We start from the raw sequence: 21722 nt of genomic DNA, 5'->3' as shown, positions 1-21722 counted from the left end.
AATTACAAGAGAACCAGCTTACATCGACGGTACAGAAACATACAGTTTGAGGTTATACACAACGAATAACATGTCACGGTGTGTTGGTACAACATGTTCTGCGTGATGCACGAGAGAGTCCGTCCCCTGAGGTCGTCGGTTTCATTCCGGCTCCTTCCTCATCCGAGGAAGACCAGGGTGGTGATGAGGAGGGGTAGCTGTCGGGTGGAGATCTTCATTAAACACTTTGCTATTTCACACCCAGCCTAAAATACACAGTAATAACGTCTACATATGTTTCTGGGTTTAATATATTCAATATATTTGTCTAGGCGAGTATAAAAACCTGTTCTCAGGTCACAGTTTGGAGGACGGAGCCACGGCGGTGGGCGGAGTAAGGGCGGGGGAGATGGGCGGAGTAAGGGCGGGGGAGATGGGCGTCGCCCGCCCCCACAACCTCAGGCGACTGACGCCTCCGTCCGGAGCGATGACCAATCGCACGTGAGTGACCGCCTCCTTCAGCGCTAGCTCCGCCTCCAAGTAGTGATGCCGGTGGTGGGGGCGGAGCTACACAAAGGGGGGGGGGATTAGGACCAAAACATGAACGTTGTTAATATAAAGCTTATGAAAACGCTTAAAGGTGACATATTATGCCACAAGGTGTGAGTCTGATTAGCCGTTACAAGCCGTTTTGAAAATCGGCCTCTTCTGACATCACAAGTGGGCGTGCAACCGTTGCTCATCTATCCGTCATATATCTAGCTGGACACGCCCACCTGTGATGTCAGAAGAGGCAGATACCGGTGGTATAATATGTCACCTTTAAACATTCAAACAATTCAATGATGCCGCGGCAGACAGCGGACGACGGGGAATTGAACCCGGGACCTTAAAGCTGGAGTTCACACCAGTCAGCCCCTCACCACTGTTCAGAACCACGAGCTTCCTGACACAAGCTAGCCGAGATGCTAACGTTAGCCACCTGCTAACATGTGGGGAACCATGAGTACTGCCCCTTTCACCCGGAGGTTCTCCGTGGGGGGGAACCGACCTTCTGGGCGGGCAGCAGAACCTTCCAGCTCCCCGTGTTCCCCGTGTTCCCCGTGGCGGCGATCTCCTGGGCGGCGGTCAGAGAGCACGCCTCCAGGCGGCACCAGTCCGGAGAGTTACCTGTGAGCAGGAACACAGAACCGCTGGTGGAACCATGGGAGAACCACACACACACACACACACATAGGAGAACCACGTACACACACACATATAGGAGAACCACACACACACACACACACATAGGAGAACCACAAACACACACACATATAGGAGAACCACACACACACACACACACACACAGGAGAACCACACGCACACACACACAGGAGAACCACACACACACACAAACACACACACACAAGAGAACCACACACACACACACACACACCCACACCCACAGCCACACACACACTGTGGGTGGAACTGGTCTGGGGGATGGGGAGGCTCCCAGCACTGGGGTGGAGCACTGGTATTGATCAGCACTAGGGTGGAGCACTGGTATTGATCAGCACTAGGGTGGAGCACTGGTATTGATCAGCACTAGGGTGGAGCACTGGTATTGATCAGCACTAGGGTGGAGCACTGGTATTGATCAGCACTAGGGTGGAGCACTGGTATTGATCAGCACTAGGGTGGAGCACTGGTATCGATCAGCACTGGTATCGATCAGCACTGGTATCGATCAGCACTGGGGTGGATCACTGGTATCTATCAGCACTGGTATTGATCAGCACTGGAGTGGAGCACTAGAGTGGAGCACTGGTATTGATCAGCACTGGTATTGATCAGCAGTGGTATCTATCAGCACTGGTATCGATCAGCACTGGAGTGGAGCACTGGTATTGATCAGCACTGGTATTAATCAGCAGTAGGGTGGATCACTGTCAATGGCGGGTCTACACAGGGGCCTATGGGGGCCAGGGCCCCGGTAGACATGTCCCTGGCCCCCCCTGTGGCCCCCCCGTGCTGACCAAATAAAACAATTATGATTTTACTGATTTTAAGGAACTAATGCGACGCATCGGTCCACACGGGTAAATCAGAGCGGCGCACCCAGACACCGCGCTGCTGCTCGGTGAATGGAGCTCAGCGACTACTCTTGGAGAAAGGAGCCACGATCTCTCCTGTTGCAAGAGTCGAAGCTAAGCAAAACCATTTCATTTCGTAAGTGACCTTTCGTTCTTGCACATAACCGTAGTTATGTGGCTACACAATGTTGTGACGTTATTTTCAGCCGTTTTGGCTGCTGCATTGGGATAACAAATACATTTGAGTAAAGAGTAGTAGGCTATCTGCCCGTGCTAGGTAGGGAGGGATGGTTCTGCAACGAAATCTAATGCATGCCCCTACGTTTTTTTTCGTCTAATAGCAGCTATCATGAAATGAGGAAAGAACGGTGGAACAGGGAAGTTTCCTTTGAGCTCTTTAGACTGTGCAAGATTGCTGTAGCCCTTATTGTAAGCTCAGCCTCTTGGGAACAAAATAAATAGGAAATGGCACATTGTTTTGCACTTCGTTGTACCCTGGAGTTTTTGTCACATTGACACACTGTTTGTTGTATCCTGTACTGTATTTTTTATTTTTCATTTTTTATGGCCCTACCTCTCTTGCACACTTGTACTAAACAAAATATTTAGGGCATAAGCTCCATCAATTTAAGATAGTTTGATAGAAAAATACAGTCTGGTGAAGTTATAAACTCTTGTACGGATTAAATGTTTGATTATTTTAAAGTAAAATAAAGTTTATAATCTTTAAATATAATTTTTGGCCTCTTTTTTGTGCCCCTCAGGTTAAACACTGGCCCCTCCTTGGACCCCCTAGTAAGATGTGTCTAGAACCTGTACACTACACTACACAAGACACTATATTACACTACACAACACACTACACTACACACTATACTACAGTACAGTACACTACACAACGCTACACACAACAGTACCGCCACTGATCACTGTTATTACCAGCACTGGTATTGATCAGCACTAGGGTGGAGCACTGGTATCGATCAGCACTGGTATTGATCAGCACTAGGGTGGAGCACTGGTATCGATCAGCACTGGTATCGATCAGCACTAGGGTGGAGCACTGGTATTGATCAGCACTAGGGTGGAGCACTGGTATCGATCAGCACTGGTATCGATCAGCACTAGGGTGGAGCACTGGTATTGATCAGCACTAGGGTGGAGCACTGGTATCGATCAGCACTGGTATCGATCAGCACTGGTATCGATCAGCACTGGGGTGGATCACTGGTATCTATCAGCACTGGTATTGATCAGCACTGGAGTGGAGCACTGGAGTGGAGCACTGGTATTGATCAGCACTGGTATTGATCAGCAGTGGTATCTATCAGCACTGGTATCGATCAGCACTGGAGTGGAGCACTGGTATTGATCAGCACTGGTATTAATCAGCAGTAGGGTGGATCACTGTCAATGGCGGGTCTACACAGGGGCCTATGGGGGCCAGGGCCCCGGTAGACATGTCCCTGGCCCCCCCTGTGGCCCCCCCGTGCTGACCAAATAAAACAATTATGATTTTACTGATTTTAAGGAACTAATGCGACGCATCGGTCCACACGGGTAAATCAGAGCGGCGCACCCAGACACCGCGCTGCTGCTCGGTGAATGGAGCTCAGCGACTACTCTTGGAGAAAGGAGCCACGATCTCTCCTGTTGCAAGAGTCGAAGCTAAGCAAAACCATTTCATTTCGTAAGTGACCTTTCGTTCTTGCACATAACCGTAGTTATGTGGCTACACAATGTTGTGACGTTATTTTCAGCCGTTTTGGCTGCTGCATTGGGATAACAAATACATTTGAGTAAAGAGTAGTAGGCTATCTGCCCGTGCTAGGTAGGGAGGGATGGTTCTGCAACGAAATCTAATGCATGCCCCTACGTTTTTTTTCGTCTAATAGCAGCTATCATGAAATGAGGAAAGAACGGTGGAACAGGGAAGTTTCCTTTGAGCTCTTTAGACTGTGCAAGATTGCTGTAGCCCTTATTGTAAGCTCAGCCTCTTGGGAACAAAATAAATAGGAAATGGCACATTGTTTTGCACTTCGTTGTACCCTGGAGTTTTTGTCACATTGACACACTGTTTGTTGTATCCTGTACTGTATTTTTTATTTTTCATTTTTTATGGCCCTACCTCTCTTGCACACTTGTACTAAACAAAATATTTAGGGCATAAGCTCCATCAATTTAAGATAGTTTGATAGAAAAATACAGTCTGGTGAAGTTATAAACTCTTGTACAGATTAAATGTTTGATTATTTTAAAGTAAAATAAAGTTTATAATCTTTAAATATAATTTTTGGCCTCTTTTTTGTGCCCCTCAGGTTAAACACTGGCCCCTCCTTGGACCCCCTAGTAAGATGTGTCTAGAACCTGTACACTACACTACACAAGACACTATATTACACTACACAACACACTACACTACACACTATACTACAGTACAGTACACTACACAACGCTACACACAACAGTACCGCCACTGATCACTGTTATTACCAGCACTGGTATTGATCAGCACTAGGGTGGAGCACTGGTATCGATCAGCACTGGTATTGATCAGCACTAGGGTGGAGCACTGGTATCGATCAGCACTGGTATCGATCAGCACTAGGGTGGAGCACTGGTATTGATCAGCACTAGGGTGGAGCACTGGTATCGATCAGCACTGGTATCGATCAGCACTAGGGTGGAGCACTGGTATTGATCAGCACTAGGGTGGAGCACTGGTATCGATCAGCACTGGTATCGATCAGCACTGGTATCGATCAGCACTGGGGTGGATCACTGGTATCTATCAGCACTGGTATTGATCAGCACTGGAGTGGAGCACTGGAGTGGAGCACTGGTATTGATCAGCACTGGTATTGATCAGCAGTGGTATCTATCAGCACTGGTATCGATCAGCACTGGAGTGGAGCACTGGTATTGATCAGCACTGGTATTAATCAGCAGTAGGGTGGATCACTGTCAATGGCGGGTCTACACAGGGGCCTATGGGGGCCAGGGCCCCGGTAGACATGTCCCTGGCCCCCCCTGTGGCCCCCCCGTGCTGACCAAATAAAACAATTATGATTTTACTGATTTTAAGGAACTAATGCGACGCATCGGTCCACACGGGTAAATCAGAGCGGCGCACCCAGACACCGCGCTGCTGCTCGGTGAATGGAGCTCAGCGACTACTCTTGGAGAAAGGAGCCACGATCTCTCCTGTTGCAAGAGTCGAAGCTAAGCAAAACCATTTCATTTCGTAAGTGACCTTTCGTTCTTGCACATAACCGTAGTTATGTGGCTACACAATGTTGTGACGTTATTTTCAGCCGTTTTGGCTGCTGCATTGGGATAACAAATACATTTGAGTAAAGAGTAGTAGGCTATCTGCCCGTGCTAGGTAGGGAGGGATGGTTCTGCAACGAAATCTAATGCATGCCCCTACGTTTTTTTTCGTCTAATAGCAGCTATCATGAAATGAGGAAAGAACGGTGGAACAGGGAAGTTTCCTTTGAGCTCTTTAGACTGTGCAAGATTGCTGTAGCCCTTATTGTAAGCTCAGCCTCTTGGGAACAAAATAAATAGGAAATGGCACATTGTTTTGCACTTCGTTGTACCCTGGAGTTTTTGTCACATTGACACACTGTTTGTTGTATCCTGTACTGTATTTTTTATTTTTCATTTTTTATGGCCCTACCTCTCTTGCACACTTGTACTAAACAAAATATTTAGGGCATAAGCTCCATCAATTTAAGATAGTTTGATAGAAAAATACAGTCTGGTGAAGTTATAAACTCTTGTACAGATTAAATGTTTGATTATTTTAAAGTAAAATAAAGTTTATAATCTTTAAATATAATTTTTGGCCTCTTTTTTGTGCCCCTCAGGTTAAACACTGGCCCCTCCTTGGACACCCTAGTAAGATGTGTCTAGAACCTGTACACTACACTACACAAGACACTATATTACACTACACAACACACTACACTACACACTATACTACAGTACAGTACACTACACAACGCTACACACAACAGTACCGCCACTGATCACTGTTATTACCAGCACTGGTATTGATCAGCACTAGGGTGGAGCACTGGTATCGATCAGCACTGGTATTGATCAGCACTAGGGTGGAGCACTGGTATCGATCAGCACTGGTATCGATCAGCACTAGGGTGGAGCACTGGTATTGATCAGCACTAGGGTGGAGCACTGGTATCGATCAGCACTGGTATCGATCAGCACTAGGGTGGAGCACTGGTATTGATCAGCACTAGGGTGGAGCACTGGTATCGATCAGCACTGGTATCGATCAGCACTGGTATCGATCAGCACTGGGGTGGATCACTGGTATCTATCAGCACTGGTATTGATCAGCACTGGAGTGGAGCACTAGAGTGGAGCACTGGTATTGATCAGCACTGGTATTGATCAGCAGTGGTATCTATCAGCACTGGTATCGATCAGCACTGGAGTGGAGCACTGGTATTGATCAGCACTGGTATTAATCAGCAGTAGGGTGGATCACTGTCAATGGCGGGTCTACACAGGGGCCTATGGGGGCCAGGGCCCCGGTAGACATGTCCCTGGCCCCCCCTGTGGCCCCCCCGTGCTGACCAAATAAAACAATTATGATTTTACTGATTTTAAGGAACTAATGCGACGCATCGGTCCACACGGGTAAATCAGAGCGGCGCACCCAGACACCGCGCTGCTGCTCGGTGAATGGAGCTCAGCGACTACTCTTGGAGAAAGGAGCCACGATCTCTCCTGTTGCAAGAGTCGAAGCTAAGCAAAACCATTTCATTTCGTAAGTGACCTTTCGTTCTTGCACATAACCGTAGTTATGTGGCTACACAATGTTGTGACGTTATTTTCAGCCGTTTTGGCTGCTGCATTGGGATAACAAATACATTTGAGTAAAGAGTAGTAGGCTATCTGCCCGTGCTAGGTAGGGAGGGATGGTTCTGCAACGAAATCTAATGCATGCCCCTACGTTTTTTTTCGTCTAATAGCAGCTATCATGAAATGAGGAAAGAACGGTGGAACAGGGAAGTTTCCTTTGAGCTCTTTAGACTGTGCAAGATTGCTGTAGCCCTTATTGTAAGCTCAGCCTCTTGGGAACAAAATAAATAGGAAATGGCACATTGTTTTGCACTTCATTGTACCCTGGAGTTTTTGTCACATTGACACACTGTTTGTTGTATCCTGTACTGTATTTTTTATTTTTCATTTTTTATGGCCCTACCTCTCTTGCACACTTGTACTAAACAAAATATTTAGGGCATAAGCTCCATCAATTTAAGATAGTTTGATAGAAAAATACAGTCTGGTGAAGTTATAAACTCTTGTACAGATTAAATGTTTGATTATTTTAAAGTAAAATAAAGTTTATAATCTTTAAATATAATTTTTGGCCTCTTTTTTGTGCCCCTCAGGTTAAACACTGGCCCCTCCTTGGACCCCCTAGTAAGATGTGTCTAGAACCTGTACACTACACTACACAAGACACTATATTACACTACACAACACACTACACTACACACTATACTACAGTACAGTACACTACACAACGCTACACACAACAGTACCGCCACTGATCACTGTTATTACCAGCACTGGTATTGATCAGCACTGAAGTGGATCAATGATATTGATCAGCACTGGTATTGATCAGCACTGGTATTGATCAGCACTGGGGTGGATCACTGGTATTGATCAGCACTGGTATTGATCAGCACTGGGGAAGAGAATTGGTATTGATTGTTATTGATAAGTCAGATCAGTTCGTAATATGGCGTTAACAGAGGAAGTGATGTCACCGTACCTTTGAAGTGATTGGTGTCAACCTCCACGTGGGAGATGACCCCGGCGTGACCCAGTCTGAGCACCGCCCACTCACTTCCTGGAACCTGCAGGATGCCCCGCCCATCCACCTGGGAGGGGCCAGAAACAGAGAGCACCAGACATCACCTTAAATAACCAGACATCACCTTAAATCAACAGACATCACCTTAAATCACCAGAAATCACCAGACATCACCTTAAATCACCAGACATCACCTTAAATCAACAGACATCACCTTAAATCACCAGACATCACCTTAAATCACCAGACATCACCTTAAAATCACCTTAAATCACCAGACACCTTAAATCAACAGACATCACCTTAAATCATCTTTAATCACCTTAAATCACCAGACACCTTAAATCACCAGACATCGCCTTCAAATCACCTTAAATCACTGGACATCACCAGACATCACCTTAAATCACCAGACATCACCTTAAATCACCGGACATCGGCTTAAATCACCAGACATCGCCTTAAATCAACAGACATGACCTTAAATCAACAGACATCACCTTAAATCACCGGACATCCCCTTAAATCACCTTAAATCACCAGACATCACCTTAAATCACCAGACATCACTTTAAATCACTGGATATCACATCACCTAAACTTATCCAAATCAGAGAGTGAGAGAGCTAGAGAGTGTACCTTCAGTTCTTTGGGGCGGTCCAGTCTGCGTGCCGTCTCCCATCCATCCCCCATGTTGGCGGCCCGCCCCAGCCCTGAGGAGGTGGTACAGTCCAAGTATTAGGACCCCCGACCGGGCCAGGTGGTACAGTCCACGTATCAGGACCCCCGACCGGGCCAGGTGGTGCAGTCCACGTATCAGGACCCCCCGACCGAACCAGGTGGTACAGTCCACGTTTCAGGACCCCCGACCGGACCAGGTGGTACAGTCCACGTATCTGGACCCCCGAACGGACCAGGCGGTACAGTCCACGTATCAGGACCCCCGACCGGACCAGGTGGTACAGTCCACGTATCAGGACCCCCGACCGGACCAGGTGGTACAGTCCACGTATCAGGACCCCCGACCGGACCAGGTGGTACAGGCCACTACATACATACTCATTCTGTGTGGAGCTGCATATTTCTTATATTTTGCAAACTTCGCTGCACATTGTAACTTTATTTGTATCTTTTTTAATAATTAGAATTATATGATTTTACTTTCTCCCCTGGCTTCAAACACCCCACGTTGGATTATTAAATAGCACCTGATGTTATCTAATCCTCCTGAGACGGCCAGTACTGGTTACGTCACTCAGACAGGCACATGTTCCTACCAATCATGTTGCGGGGATGTCCGAAGTGGGCGTCGCTGTAGCCCAGGCAGACCCCTCCATTGGTCATGGCCACCAGGTCCACCTCCTGGTGGGCGGGGACTGAAGACCAGTCCCTCTGTCCCACGCCATAGACCCTGAACCGGGCCACGCCCCCGTCTGCAACACAACACCCCTCAGAACCAGGTGGTACAGTCCACTGGTAGACTGGTCTATATAACCAACCAGGTGGTACGGTCCACTGGTAGACTGGTCTATATAACCAGGTGGTACAGTCCACTGGTAGACTGGTCTATATAACCCACCAGGTGGAACAGTCCACTGGTAGACTGGTCTATATAACCCACCAGGTGGAACAGTCCACTGGTAGACTGGTCTATACAACCCACCAGGTGGTACAGTCCACTGGTAGACTGGTCTATATAACCCACCAGGTGGTACAGTCCACTGGTAGACTGGTCTATATAATCCACCAGGTGGTACAGTCCACTGGTAGACTGGTCTATATAACCAGACAGACAGACAGACAGACAGACAGACAGACAGACAGACAGACAGACAGACGTGTGTGTGGTACCTGGGTACATGTTGAGGCGCAGGTGTGTGATCCTGTCCGGACAGGTGACCCTGAAGTAGTTGTGGCAGGAGTCTGCGTAGCCCGGGTTTAGGCCGGACTCCGGAACCAGGACCCTCCAGGTCTCAGAGCGCAGCTGTCAATCAGAGCGCAGCTGTCAATCACAGCACCGCGTTAACCTGAGAACGACCCGGACCCAGCCTGAGGACCTGGGCTCCTCACGGAGACCCGGGACCCGTTACCTTGGAGACCGCCTCCAGCTGGCTGTCGCTGGCCGCAGTACCGGTCCGGTCCCCCTCCAAGACCAGGCTGGGGGGGGGATCTGGGGAGAAAATACACATCAGAACCCTGTAGGACCAGACCAGACCAGACCAGACCAGACCAGACCAGACCAGACCAGACCAGACCAGGTTAGACCAGACTAAACGAGACTAGACCAGGTTAGACCAGACCAGACCAGGTCAGACCAGACCAGGTTAGACCAGACCAGACCAGGTCAGACCAGACCAGGTTAGACCAGACCAGACCAGGTTAGACTAAACCAGACCAGGTCAGACCAGACCAGGTTAGACCAGACTAAACCAGACCAGACCAGACCAGGTTAGACTAGACCAGACTAAACCAGACCAGGTCAGACCAGACCAGGTTAGACCAGACTAAACCAGACCAGACCAGGTTAGACTAGACCAGACTAAACCAGACCAGACCAGGTTAGACCAGACCAGACCAGGTCAGACCAGAACAGGTTAGACCAGAATAAACCAGACCAGACCAGGTTAGACTAGACCAGATTAAACCAGACCAGACCAGGGTAGACCAGACCAGGTTAGACCAGACTAAACCAGACCAGACCAGATCAGGTTAGACCAGGCTAGAACAGGTTAGACCAGACCAGACTAAACCCGACCAGACCAGACCAGGTTAGACCAGACCAGGTTACACCAGACTAAACCAGACCAGACCAGGCCAGGTTAGAACAGACCAGGTTAGACCAGAGCAGACCAGGTTAGACCAGACCAGGTTACACCAGACTACACCAGACCGGGCCAGACCAGGTTAGTAGACCTACCCAGACAGGCTCCCTGGACAGACATGTAGGGGGCGTGGTTTCCTGTAAAGAAGGAGGTGTCGACGTCGACGCCGTAGACAACGCCCACAACGCCCAGCTGCACCACACACCAGTCATGACCTGACAACACAACAACACAATATAACACAACATCAACACAACACAACGCTCAGCTGCACTACACACCAGTCATGACCTGACAACACAACAACACAAAACAACACAATATAAAACAACATCAACACAACACAACCCCCAGCTGCACCACACACCAGTCATGACCTGCACAACACAACACAATAATAATAATCGGTATTATTATACAAATCGGTATTTGGTCTAAAAAAACTATATATTTCAAGCGATCTCATTGGTCTAAATTGGTTGTTACATTACATTTTGTCTTTAAGAAGGTTGTCTCATATCTAGCTGTGGTGAGCCTTGAAGGTAAGAATTCTAGTGTTTGGCAATGCAATTGGTTGTACTAACTTTAACCCTAGTTTCTGCAGTGTTGGTTTTTGCTGTGTTGTTGTTGATAGTAAGGTCGTTGAGTCTAGTTTCGGTCACAAGGTGTGAACAATAGGCTTGATTGACTGGGTGGAGCTAAGGCTGCCTATTTAGCAAAGTCAGGAAGCTGACAAACTTAGTTACATTCCTTTTTGTCTTTAAGAAGGTTGTCTCATATCTAGCTGTGGTGAGTCTTGAAGGTAAGAATTCTAGTGTTTGGCAATGTAATTGCCACTGTCTGAATCTCTGCGGACCCATAGAGCAGAGTTGTGGGCAGCTGAGAGGAAATGGAAGAAATCAGACTGTCCTAATGATCTATCTCACTATCTCCTTCTTCTCTCAGGTTTCACCTCCACTGTGTCAACAGCCAAATCTGCCTTCTACCGGACCAAAATTAATTCCTCCGCCTCAAACCCCAGGAAACTGTTTTCCTTGTTCTCTTCCCTCCTCAACCCTCCCTCCCCTCCTCCTCCTTCCTGCCTCACTGCTGATGACTTTGTTACCTACTTTACCCAGAAAGTAAAGGACATTAGCTCCTCTTTTATCACTGCCACCATCCTCCCCCCCCCCCCCCACCCCTGTCTTTACCCAATTCATCCCTCTCACCTCAGACGAGGTCAACAGAATTATAACATCTAACCATGCCACCACCTGCCCCCTTGACACTACCCCTTCCTCCCTCCTCCAGGTGTGTCAAACGACATCCTGCCATTTCTCACCGCACTTATTAACTCCTCCCTCACTTCTAGCATTGTTCCAACGTCTTTCAAGACTTCCAGAATAAAGCCTCTCCCCATTGCACTTATTCAAGGTACTTAATTGTGTAGCATCTACAGTAGATGCTATCTTTGCTTTACACGGGGAATGGGTTAGCCCAGCGATTGTAATACTTGCACTTGGTTCTATGAAGATCTTAACTGTACCGACAGCGATATATTGTTTCACTTCTTATGACAAATGCACTTATTGTAAGTCGCTTCGGATAAAAGCGTCTGCTAAATGCCCTAAATGTAAATGTAAATAAGTAATTTATTTCAAGCGATCTCATGGGCCGGAAAAAAAACATTTATTTTGAGTGACCTCATTGTCGGAAAAAATATAGATATTTCGAGGGATCGCATTGGTTGGAGAGAAATAATTTATTTAGAGCGATGTGATTGGTCGAAAAAAATCCATTTATTATAACACAACACCACAACCCAACACCCGAGAAGCCAGCGGCCCCCCCAGTGGGGCAGCCCTCCTACCCCCCAGTGGGGCAGCCCTCCTACCCCCCAGGGAGCAGCCCTCCTACCCCCCAGTGGGGCAGCCCTCCTACCCCCCAGTGGGGCAGCCCTCCTACCCCCCAGGGAGCAGCCCTCCTACCCCCCAGTGGGGCAGCCCTCCTACCCCCCAGGGAGAAGCCCTCCTACCCCCCAGTGGGGCAGCCCTCCTACCCCCCAGTGGGGCAGCCCTCCTACCCCGCAGTGGGGCAGCCCTCTACCCCCCAGGGAGCAGCCCTCCTACCCCCCAGTGGGGCAGCCCTCCTACCCCCCAGTGGGGCAGCCCTCTACCCACCGGGGATTCTCTTGCGCCGGGTCTCCCAGCCGTCCATCCACTTCCCGAACTCTGTGAAGGCCGACGCCTCGAACCTGGGGGGGTCCCGCTGTCACTCGCAGACAGGAAGCCCATTCAGCCACACTTCCGGTTACAGCTAGAACACCGCTAACGGCATTTTGTAATGATTTACAGACAACGTGTCTGTGGCGTGTCTGTAGCATGTAGCGTGTTCAGAGCGTGTCTGTGGTGTCTCTGTAGTGTGTCTGTAGCGTGTAGTGTGTCTGTAGCGTGTAGCGTGTCTGTAGCATGTAGCGTGTCTGTAGCGTGTTCAGAGTGTGTCTGTGGTGTCTCTGTAGTGTGTCTGTAGCGTGTCGTGTGTTTGTAGCATGTAGCATGTAGCTTGTCTGTAGCTTGCAGCGTGTCCATAGCGTGTCTTTAGCGTGTCTGTAACGTGTTTACCTTCAGTAGATTGGCGGCGGGAGCGAACCACTCATCAGTGGCAAAAACGACCTGAGAAGATGAGTCGTTAAACACTGAGGCTCCTAAAGGATACAGCACGCCTTCAACACACTAACCCGGAACACTAATCACTAACCCCAAACACTGAGGCTCCTGAAGGATACAGGACGCCTCAACACACTAACCCGGAACACTAATCACTAACCCCAAACACTGAGGCTCCTGAAGGATACAGGACGCCTTCAACACACTAACCCGGAACACTAATCACTAACCCCAAACACTGAGGCTCCTGAAGGATACAGGACGCCTCAACACACTAACCCGGAACACTAATCACTACATCCTAACCCTAAACACACTTAACACGATACACTTAACTCTAAACACAATACACTAACCCGGAGCACTAATCACTACAGCCTGAACTCCACTAAACACAACACTCTAAACACAATACACTTAACCCAAAACACTGATCACTAATCACTATATCCTGAACCCCTCTAAACACTACACACTTAACACTCCAAATAAAATACACTTAACCCCAAACACTGATCCCTACATCCTACACTCTGCACACTAAACCCAACAAAATGAACACTACACCCTACGCAAAACACCTAACCCTGAACACTAACCCAGGCCCGGTCCTCACCATCCCCCCGGCCGTGTCACTGGCCAGGTCGTTCAGGTGGATGAAGTCCGGCTGCCGGGGAGCAGACGAGGAGACCGCTGCTGGTCTCTGGGCCATGTCCTGGTCCTGGTCCTGGTATCTCTGGGTCCCTGGTCTAGCCTCTGGTCGGGAGGACTCTGGGGGTTCAGCTGTCTGGTCTGGAGGTCTTTGGTCTCGAGGACTCTGGGGGTTCAGCGGTCTTGGTCTGGAGGTCTTTGGTCTCGAGGACTCTGGGGGTTCAGCGGTCTGGTCTGGAGGTCTTTGGTCTCGAGGACTCTGGGGGTTCAGCGGTCTGGTCTGGAGGTCTTTGGTCTCGAGGACTCTGGGGGTTCAGCGGTCTGGTCTGGAGGTCTTTGGTCTCGAGGACTCTGGGCATTCAGCGGTCTTGGTCTGGAGGTCTTTGGTCTCGAGGACTCTGGGGGTTCAGATCTCTGGTCTCGAGGTCTAGTCCTGTTCTGTCCACTCTGAAGTGGAGCGAAGTCCTTCTCTGCGCGGGTGAGTGCCCGCCCACACACTCACCCCGCTGTTCAAAGTTCAGCCGAGAGAGAGAGAGAGAGAGAGAGAGAGAGAGAGAGAGAGAGAGAGAGAGAGAGAGAGAGAGAGAGAGAGAGAGAGAGAGAGAGAGAGAGAGAGAGAGAGAGAGAGAGAGAGAGAGAGATTCCAACACCCAGACTTCCATACTAACTACCAAACCAGAAAAACATTTAGTAAGTCCCAAATAAATAGTATGGAAATGGCAGTATGGCAAAAACACCCGGATGTATTCCTCCGTCCGGTCGCACGTCGCAATCTGCACGCGCTCCCCCACATTCCTCTGAGCGGCGCTACAGGTGCGCTGATCACCTGTACCGCATCCCGATTCAATACCACCTACTTGTAAGGGTAGCTGAAGTACGCTCTACAGCCAGAACTCACCCACTCCACGCCCTGAAGGTGATCAAGAACAGCACCTTCAGTCAGAGACTTATTGCACCAATGTGCAAAACTGAGAGATATAGGAGCCCTTGTATACCGGCTGCTATAAGGTTTTACAATGCACAAAAATAACTTTGCACGTTTTTAGCATTTATTTATTGTAATTTTACTGTTTAAGTATGGAAGATATTTGAGGAAATGTGTGGTGCTATGTATGTCCTGAGTGTCATGTAGTGTACTGCAGTATAGTGTGTAGTGTAATATAGTGTGTAGCGTTCTGTAGTGTAGTGTACTATAGTGTGTAGTCTAGTGTAGTGATGTGTTGTGTAATGTAGCGTAGCGTAGTGTAGTGTGTAGTCTAACGTGTAGTGTTGTGTAGTGTGTAGCATTGTGTAGTGCAGTGTTTGGTATAGTGTACTGTAGTGTGTAGCGTATGTCTGTTGTGTTACTGTAGTAGTTATGAACTCAACCAGAGGCGTGTGGACTCCATCACACTGTCTGGGTATACCTTCATTCCTTTCTCTCAGGAACACGTTCATATCAATGTTCTGTATCTTGCTCTCAGCTGCGCTACAGATTAGCTCTCCCATCAGCAGGGCGGAAATGTTGACTGTCGGTGGCTCATTGCTGTTGGGGTGAATGCAGGGGCGTAGGAATGAGTTTAACATTTGGGGGGACACATATCGGAAACCTGACAGATCCGTTTATGGTAACAGAAATATGTCATAAATTAACTACCCTGAAAAAATTCACAAATATATTTTATTCTACTAAAAAGATACATTTGTAAATGTAAAGGAAAACACATTTTGAGTGGCAGTAATGAACTGATAAATATCAAATCAATTCTTTAATTACTCAATCATCCAGTCTTTTAGAATAATAAGCGGTGACAAGAGGCTGTGTTGCGCTTTCAAAATAAAATATTTTATATAATATATTTTACTTAATATTTAGGTAGGACAAATTCGCCTGTCTCCAATATTGGAGGAGACACGTCCCCTCCGTCCCCCCCGTTTCCTACGCCCTTGGTTGAATGACAGAAGTGCGCCAGGATGTGAAGAAAAAGACCGGAGGCCTGTTTGGAAACAGTGGTTTTATCTCTGCTGTATACGGGGAATGGGTTAACCTAGCGATGGTTAGGGCTTGGCACTTGGTTCTATGAACATCCTTACTGTACCCACAGCGATATATTGTCGTCTCTCTTTCTTCTGACAAATGAACATATTGTAAGTTGCTTTGGATGAAAGCGTCTGATAAACACCCTGAATGTAAACGCCCTGAATGTAAACGTAGATGACTGCCTGGCTTCCGACTTGAATGGTTCCTCACAGAGAATGAGGACCTGAGGGAAGCCTTCCAGACCCACTAGGCTGGTCCTAGTCCTGATCCACCAGACAGGACCAGGACCTGATCCAAGGACCAGGACCAGGACCTGATCCACGGACCAGGACCAGGACCTGATCCACGGACCAGGACCAGGACCTGATCCACGGACCAGGACCAGGACCTGATCCACGGACCGGACTAGGTCCAGGACCAGCAGCTGAGACCTTTCTCCAGACGGACTAGAGAGAAGGGAAGGGACACTCTCTGGGTACAAATGCGACGTTAACCACAGATAAAAATGCACCTGTTGACCTGAGGTTTACGTGACAACACAGGTTCAATCTGCTCTCAGAGAACACGCTGGAAGAATATCTCAAGCTCAGCTGATACGCTGAACAATAAGCAGAATAAAGCAGCTCGGGGCGTGCCGTTATGGGGAAATAAGGGCCTGGAACATGCTGAAACGGTCGCGGCGCAATCGCCATGGCAACCTGCCAACGGGGCCCTCTCATTGGCTGCTTGACCTGAAGTCCGCCTGAGGCCCAAAGTGTGTGATTACGGTCTCCGTCTTCATGTGATCAGGAGATGATCAGACCACGTGGGTGTGGTGGGTCTCTGAGATACCCGCCCCACACACACACACACACACACGTCACACACAAGTACCTGACTAAGTTGGGAAAAAACCAAAGCTGAAGGTAGTGAACCCTTAATGCAACCTCATACCCTTAAAGGTGTTGACCTAGGCACCAGAATCTCTTAAAGCACACAACACGCGTCTCAATGTTCATCAAGGCAATGTTTGGAAAGGTGCAGCTCTATAGATAAGAACACACTCAGGAGGCTAATAATGGTTCTAACGTTTGGATTCCATATGTGTTCTTGGCCTACACGCAAAACACAAAGTTCCTGTTTTAAATGATAGCTATTGCTGATATGTATGCACTGTATGTTATTAATGTTGATACTGTCAATGCTGTGGACCAGAGACAGCCGAAGCTCAGACTGGAGGAACGTTGTAGTTAGATATCGAGAGAAGGACTTCACCAGGGGAAGAGCCTTCCTTCAAACAGATGAAAACATTGAAGGAAACTGTGTTCTGACTGTGACACAGAGGACTGGAACTACACAGAAACAGATGTCTCTAACCAGATTATCTCTCTCTCTCTCTCTCCCTCTCCCTCTCTCTCTTTCCCCTTTCTCTCTCTCTATCTTTCTTCACAGATGGTAGAGGCCCCTCCCACAGAGCCAAGGGGGAAGTGGAGAGGAAGGTTTGTTGATCAAGGAGGCGGAAGAAGAGCCAAACAACGAGTGTTGCGGCCAGCAGAAGGTGAGTTGCATTGTTCACGCTAATCAAAGCTTATGTTTGAGGTGGTTTCCCGGTTTAATGTTTAGGGAGGATAAAGCAGCGTCAGTGGGGAGGGTGAGAGACCGGGAATCAGAAACCTGAGCCTTTAGAAATCTGTGTGACTCGTGTGGAAAGAATGCAGAGTCTCACTTTACTTCTCTGTACGTTACATGTAATGACCCGTTTCACTGTCCTATGGGCTGTATATTGTATAACTTGTATCTGTGCGATTGAGTGGATTCAAGCACTGAAGCAAGTCTAGGATTCAAAGTAGTTTTAAAGTTTAAAAACAAGAAGTTTAAAGAGGAAGTGGACCCCCAGGCTTACGGTCTAGGGAGAGCTCAGTTCCACCGGTCGGAGCGCTGTGTATTGTGTATTGTGGGAAGTGAGACAGACCCCAGGTCTCTGTATGGTGTACGAGGGCCGACCAAACGTCCTGCTTGACGACTGCAGTCATACTCCCAGCATTTCCCCGGCTCATTCAGCCGCTCAAAGGTCCCTTGGCCGAGTACTCATGTGTATTGGTGTGTGTGTTTGCGTGCATGTATTTGTGCGTGTGTGTGTGCGTGTATGTGTGTGCGTGTGCGTGCGTGCGTGCGTGTGTGTGTGTGCGTGTGTGTGTATGCGTGTGCGTGCGTGTGTGTGCGTGCGTGTGTCAGCAGCCATGAGGTCCTTCCTCCTCCTTCTCCCGCTCTGGGGTCTCTGTGGAGTCCTGGGGGCGCCGGACTTCAGGATCTGTGCCTTCAACGTCCAAGCTTTCGGCGCGAAAAAATCCAACGACGTCGAGGTCATGAAGACCCTCGTCAAGGTGGGCGGAGTCACTCAGTCACACAATGGCCCCATTCACTGGATAAGAGTATCAGCTAAGTCCTGTTATCTGTGCCTGTCTGTCTGTCTGTGTGTATGTTTGTGTTTGTGTACCTGTGTGTGTGTTTCTGTGTGTGTGTGTGTGTGCTACTGTAGATCATTGCCCGCTGTGACGTGTGCGTGCTTCAGGAAGTGAGAGACAGCCAAAACAAAGCTGTGCCGAAGCTTATAGCCGAACTCAACAGGTAAACAAACAACGGCTCCGCCCCCCATACTCACAGAGCCACACACACACACACACACACATACACACACACACACACACACGCACACGCACACACATGGTGCTACGTGTGTTTCTCCTGAATATGGCTCCTGTATTGGTCCTGTATTGGTATTGGTCCTGTATTGATCCTGTATTGGTGTTGGTCCTTTATTGGTCCTGTATTGGTATTGGTCCTGTATTGATCCTGTATTAGTATTTGTCTTGTATCGGTCCTGTAATGGTATGGTCCTTGATTGGTCCTGTATTGGTATTGGTCCTGTATTGATCCTGTATTGGTATTAGCCCTGCACTGATTGTCTCCCCGTCTCGCCCTCTGTGAGATACTACCGGGCCTCCACCTACGACTTGGTGTCCAGCGAGCGTCTGGGCCGGTCGGCCTATCAGGAGCAGTATGTGTTCGTGTTCAGGTGAGCTCATCCAATAGAAAAGCTCCGTCAATCACCCACCAGAGGCGTCTGCATCGCCATTCTTATCGTCTAGGTTACAAATGAAAACAATCGGTAGTGCAGGTTCTGTGTTGGAAAACACTTTTTATACATTTAATCGAACATCTCAAAGGTTGACACCTCAGTATAGTTAACAGTTTGGTAATCAGTTTAAAGAAACCCTAATGTCCAAGCAGGCAGTGTTGCCAGATTGGGCCAGATTTCCCGCCCCAATCTGGCAACACTGCGCGCAGGTTTGAGTGGGATTAGCCGTCACCAGCAGTCTCAACCTCTGCTGTGGGACAAGTCAGTGTTGCCTGGCGCTTCAGTGGGGGTGTGGTGTCTCTGCTTTAGGACTGCGACGGCTATGGCGGTGGGCCAGTACCAGTACCCGGATAACCTTCCTGGGAGCCCGGACGTCTTCGCCAGGGAGCCCTTCGTCGTGAAGTTCAGTGCGCCCACAACAGGTGAGGACTCAGGATTCATCCACTAGAACGTCAACGTTCAACCAGCCGACCAATCAGGAACTGACAACTGTAGTCTCTCTCTCTCTCTCTCTCTCTCTCAACAGGCATAAAGAGTTTCGTCCTGATCCCGGTCCACACCAGCCCGGAGAACGCCACCATAGAGATCGACGCTCTCTACGATGTCTTCACCGCCGTCCAGAGGAAGTGGAAGAATGAGGTACAAAAACGAGATGAGCCATGACATTGGGTTACTATGAGGTTGTCATGGTATCTCAGGTTTTGCCCTTCCATAAGAGGAAGCAAAATAAACAAAAATGTTGTAAGTTCATAGTTGACGTGCATTGGTGCGTGTTTGTGTGGCGAACATGGTAGTGAAGTTTGTTGGTGTGTGTCCTTGTGTAGAACGTGATGGTGAAGTGCGTTGGTCTGTGTCTGTGTAGAACGTGATGGTGAAGTGCGTTGGTCTGTGTCTGTGTAGAACGTGATGTTCCTGGGGGACTTCAACGCAGACTGCAGCTATCTGCCCTATAAGAACCGGAAGAACGTCCGCCTGATGACTGACAGCCGCTTCACGTGGCTGATCGGAGACGAAATTGACACCACGGTCAGAGAGTCAACGGGCTGCGCCTACGACAGGTGACCACACGCATCTACCGGCTCAGTTCATACTCTACCGACTCTATCCATACTCTACCGACTCTATCCATACTCTACCGACTCTATCCATACTCTACCGACTCTATCCATACTCTACCGACTCTATCCATACTCTACCGACTCCATCCATACTCTACCGACTCCATCCATACTCTACCGACTCTATCCATACTCTAACCGTATTCATACTCTACCGACTCTATTCCTACTCTACCGACTCTATTCATCTCTGTGTGGTGATTCGTTCCTCTTCAACACGTCTCTCCGGGTCGTTCTGCTGTGCTGGTGTCCTGCTGAACCAGACTCACTATAGAGCTCATGTCTGTGTCGTCTGTCGTGTTTACAGGATCGTCGTCGAGGGCGACACCTTCCCCCGCTTCATCGTGCCGGGCTCGGCGGAGCCCTTCCTGTTCCCCTCCGTGTACGGCCTCACGGAGGAGCAGGTAACACACCGCCACCCCCCCCCCCTCAGAACCCCCTGACCCCTCCTCTCTGTTCCCCCCTGACCCCTCCTCTCTGTGCCCCCCCCCCCCGACCCCTCCTCTCTGTTCCCCCCTGACCCCTCCTCTCTGTGCCCCCCCCCCCCCCCCCCCCCCCCACCCCACAGGCCCTCAGCGTAAGCGACCACTACCCGGTCGAGGTCTCTCTCTCACCCAATAAGGTCCAGGACCCTCTGAAGTCCGGACCGCCTCCCGGCCTGGTCCTCAGCCCCCCCCTGGCCCTGGTGGTCTGCTGGCTCGCCTTCAGCTAAACCGTCTGTCTGTCTGTCTGTCTGTGTGCGCGTCTGTCTGTCTGTCTGTCTGCGTCTGTGTGCGCGTCTGTCTGTCTGTGTGTCTGTCTGTGTCTGTCTGTCTGTCTGTGTGCGCGTCTGTCTGTCTGTCTGTGTGTCTGTCTGTCTGCGTCTGTCTGTCTGTCTGTGTGCGCGTCTGTCTGTCTGTCTGTGTGTCTGTCTGTCTGCGTCTGTCTGTCTGTCTGTGTGCGCGTCTGTCTGTCTGCGTGTGCGCGCGTCTGTGTGTCTGTCTGTCTGCGTCTGTCTGTCTGCGTGTGCGCGCGTCTGTGTGTCTGTCTGTCTGCGTCTGTCTGTCTGCGTGTGCGCGCGTCTGTGTGTCTGTCTGTCTGCGTCTGTCTGTCTGCGTGTGCGCGCGTCTGTCTGTCTGCGTCTGTCTGCGTGTGCGCGCGTCTGTCTGTCTGTCTGCGTGTGCGCGCGTCTGTCTGTCTGTCTGCGTGTGCGCGCGTCTGTCTGTCTGTCTGCGTGTGCGCGCGTCTGTCTGTCTGTCTGTCTGTCTGTCTGGGACAATAAAGTATAACTTAACTTAATCTAAGCTACCGACTGAAATGCCTCTCAGGTCACAGTGGGGTGGGGGGGGGGGGGGGGGGGGGGGGGGGGGGTTGTCACATGTCACATGTCACGTGTTTAATCTGCCAAATCATCTGCTATTGTTGTTTATCCTGTAAATACACTTTATATTTGAT

The 21722-nt window shown here is 49.3% G+C and overlaps 2 protein-coding genes across 3 annotated transcripts; one reads left to right on the top strand and one right to left on the bottom strand.

Moving 5' to 3' along the window:
- Positions 1–336: 336 nt before the first annotated feature.
- On the bottom strand, positions 337–14869 carry allc (allantoicase; the record flags this gene model as incomplete). The annotated part of the gene is made up of 12 exons (XM_079754173.1): positions 337–546; positions 1031–1149; positions 7873–7981; positions 8554–8627; positions 9192–9347; positions 9766–9898; positions 10005–10084; positions 10832–10951; positions 12896–12983; positions 13337–13387; positions 13998–14337; positions 14865–14869. 12 exons carry the CDS (start codon positions 14867–14869, stop codon positions 337–339), a joined length of 1485 nt encoding a protein of 494 aa, XP_079610299.1.
- A 2648-nt stretch (positions 14870–17517) lies between these two features.
- LOC307087931 (deoxyribonuclease gamma-like) lies at positions 17518–21594 on the top strand. 2 transcript variants are annotated; one of them, XM_079753624.1, is made up of 9 exons: positions 17518–17589; positions 18270–18415; positions 18571–18659; positions 19021–19107; positions 19480–19592; positions 19697–19809; positions 20071–20228; positions 20596–20692; positions 20857–21594. In XM_079753624.1, exons 2-9 carry the CDS (start codon positions 18272–18274, stop codon positions 20998–21000), a joined length of 945 nt encoding a protein of 314 aa, XP_079609750.1. In that variant the 5' UTR covers positions 17518–17589; positions 18270–18271; the 3' UTR covers positions 21001–21594. The 2 variants fall into 2 exon arrangements, with proteins under 2 accessions (XP_079609750.1, XP_079609751.1); XM_079753625.1 differs by having other exon boundaries at positions 17540–17589; positions 18267–18415.
- The last annotated feature ends 128 nt before the right edge of the window (positions 21595–21722 follow it).

The sequence above is a fragment of the Pollachius pollachius genome (assembly GCF_949987615.1).
Source record: "Pollachius pollachius genome assembly, chromosome: 16".
Classification (NCBI taxonomy): Eukaryota; Metazoa; Chordata; class Actinopteri; order Gadiformes; family Gadidae; genus Pollachius; species Pollachius pollachius.
The sequence above is the reverse complement of the archived record's forward strand: the minus strand, read 5'-3'. Positions and strand labels throughout refer to the sequence as shown.

Excerpts from the sequence above, each read along its gene's own strand:
- LOC307087931 (XM_079753624.1), top strand. The coding sequence starts at position 18,272 with ATGAGGTCCTTCCTCCTCCTTCTCCCGCTCTGGGGTCTCTGTGGAGTC. Across the intron at positions 18,660-19,020 it reads CTTATAGCCGAACTCAACAG|ATACTACCGGGCCTCCACCT; the intron begins GTAAACAAACAA and ends GCCCTCTGTGAG. Across the intron at positions 19,810-20,070 it reads AGAGGAAGTGGAAGAATGAG|AACGTGATGTTCCTGGGGGA; the intron begins GTACAAAAACGA and ends GTGTCTGTGTAG.